The following is a 2,596-nucleotide window of genomic DNA, read 5'->3' on the forward strand; positions in this document are numbered from 1 at the left end:
AAAAAAAAAAAAAAAAAAGAAATTGCAAGGACACTGGCTTGGCTGATTCCCACTGCTACAAATCCCTGGGAGCCAAAATTCAAAGGCAGAAATGTCTTTGGTGACAGCACCACCACTGCTTTTGACCAAATTATAGATCTGTCACACTCAGGGCTTGCTGCTAGCATGGGCCTGCCATTGGCAGCAAGGGGAACTCCATGGGCCTGTGAGGAGGAACAGCTGAGTTCCTGACTTCCTTTAATTTTCTAGGAGGCTTTGCTGAGTCACCTAATCTCTTGGGGCTGTGGTTTTCTCACCTGTAGAAGGAGGGGTGGGACTGATATCCCTAGAGTCCTTTTCGGCTCTGGCATTCACGCATTCTAAGGAAGGTGGCTAGTGTATAGAACCTCTAAAAATGTTTATTGATTCCTTCAACAAAGTTTCAATGAGCACCTGCCTTGTGCCAAGTACTAGGGCCCACCACTGGCCCAGAAACCCAAGCATCTGCCGGCCTGGCCCCTGCAGCAGCAGCAACCTTTGCAGGCCAGCAGAGCCCCACTTTCTACAGCCTGTGGAAACAATGGTTCTAAATTTGCAGATCTTCTCATCAAGACAGGAAGTCATGAAACATGATAGAATAGAGGAACTGGTCTCAGTTTGCACAGGCCATCAGTTTCACAAGACAGGAATCAACGATGGCCGATTATCACACTCAGGAATTGAAAACGATTAGAAAAAGAGGCAAAGATGCTATGGCAACCATTGGCTGGTGTTTGGCCTCCAGCACTCATTCCCCTTTGCTTTAGTAACAGCACCCTAACTTTCCTCCCTGCATCATGTGGTAACGGAAGCCCTGTCTCCAGGATAGGATACCCTGCCTGAGAGACAGGCATATGAGCCAGCCAATCAGATTCCTTCCCTGCAGGGATGCTCTGGGTGGACAGCATGGTGGTAGCACCTCTCATCCAGGTGGGGGTGATCTGTGGGACTGGAGTCAGTCCTGGCACTTAGAAGACCCCTTGATGGGCGTAGGTCCTGTCTTGGACTTGATTTTCCAGACTGGCAGTTGGAGAACATGACTGATGCAGATTCAGGGGAGGTGGGTTTTTTTGTTCTCAGTTCCTTTCATGAAATGACTATTATCTCTGCTAGCTACTGTAGCAAAAATCTGGAAAACATGATGTTTCTTGATTTATGAGGTTGCTGTTACTTCAGGAATTTCTGCCTGCTTCTCATAAACTGGCAGAAACTTAGAAATGTTACATTTCTTAAAGAGAGTCATTGTAATTATTATCTAAATGAGATGATAGTGTTTTGAATTTAACTTAATAAACTCTATCTCCTGCCTTAGTGCCTTTACATCTTCATGTTGCCCCTCCCTCTAAGACAACATTTCTGAAACTTTGAAATACATGAGGGAAGAAAAAGTGTTTTCTGTATCTCCACATCGCCTTAAAGTGGAATTTATGGAGAAAAATGTTCAAATATATAAATTTTAAGTCCTCTCTATAGCTCTTGAGTTTCTGTTATTAGGTTTTTGTTTTGTTTTGTTTGAGACTGAGTCTCACTCTGTTGCCCAGGCTGCAGTGGCACAGTTTGCTCACTGCAACCTCTGCCTCCCGAGTTCAGACGATTCTCCCTGCCTCAGCCTCCCAAGTAGCTGAGATTACAGGTGTCCACCACCACGCCAGGCTAATTTTTGTATTTTTAGTAGAGACGGGTTTCACCATGTTGGCCAGAGTGGTCTGGAACTCCTGACCTCAGGTAATCCACCCACCTCAGCCTCCCAAAGTGCTGGGATTACAGGCATGAGCCACTGCGCCCAGCCTATTTATTAGTATTAAAAACATACATTCCTTTAGTTTTAATTTTGTATTGTTTTTTTTCTTTTTTTTAATTACATAAATTAACCCATTTATTATAGGCCAGTGATGTCTCAAAGAGTAGAGGAGCGTCTACTGGTCTTTCAATTCCTTCAGTCTTCTGATGGCGGACTTTACTGTGACAGCGGAAGTGGTATTGTACGTCCAGGCACCGCCAGCCACTGTCTTCATGCAGGAACCACAGTGCCAGATGCCCACAGCTCGTCTCTTCATCTTGGTTTTGCCACAGAAAGAGCAAGTGTACTTGGCATGCTGGCTGATTTCAATTTTCTTCACCATTTTCCGGAGGGAGGCCCCATAGCGGGTCCCGTATTTACCGACGATCCCAACCTTCTTGGTACGTTTGGCCATGTTGCCGGTCCGAGCCCAGAGAGAGCTAATTTTGTATTGTTTAAACACATGTTCACTGAAACAATGCAAGAGTGTAAAAAGTCCAAATTGAAAGACCCCTCTCACCATTCCTGTTTCCAAGGATAACCACACTGATAGTTTGTGGTTAAACATACGATATAGAAATAACTTTAAGGGCCGGGCGCGGTGGCTCAAGCCTGTAATCCCAGCACTTTGGGAGGCCGAGGCGGGTGGATCACGAGGTCAAGAGATCGAGACCATCCTGGTCAACACGGTGAAAACCCCGTCTCTACTAAAAATACAAAAACATTAGCTGGGCATGGTGGCGCGTGCCTGTAATCCCAGCTACTCAGGAGGCTGAGGCAGGAGAATTGCCTGAACCC

At 45.8% G+C, this 2,596-nt stretch overlaps 2 protein-coding genes across 2 annotated transcripts in view; one reads left to right on the forward strand and one right to left on the reverse strand.

Moving 5' to 3' along the window:
* Positions 1–2,596, forward strand: part of LOC108306138 (serine/threonine-protein kinase PAK 6) — a 61,078-nt gene that overhangs the window by 18,222 nt on the left and 40,260 nt on the right. The gene's annotated exons all lie outside the window — the stretch shown is intronic.
* Positions 1,877–2,251, reverse strand: LOC108306139 (60S ribosomal protein L37a). The gene has a single exon (XM_017530932.2). The coding sequence runs from the start codon at positions 2,211–2,213 to the stop codon at positions 1,935–1,937; it is 279 nt and encodes a 92-aa protein (XP_017386421.1). The 5' UTR covers positions 2,214–2,251; the 3' UTR covers positions 1,877–1,934.

Source organism: Cebus imitator, unplaced genomic scaffold (assembly GCF_001604975.1).
Source record: "Cebus imitator isolate Cc_AM_T3 unplaced genomic scaffold, Cebus_imitator-1.0 Scaffold70, whole genome shotgun sequence".
Classification (NCBI taxonomy): domain Eukaryota; kingdom Metazoa; phylum Chordata; class Mammalia; order Primates; family Cebidae; genus Cebus; species Cebus imitator.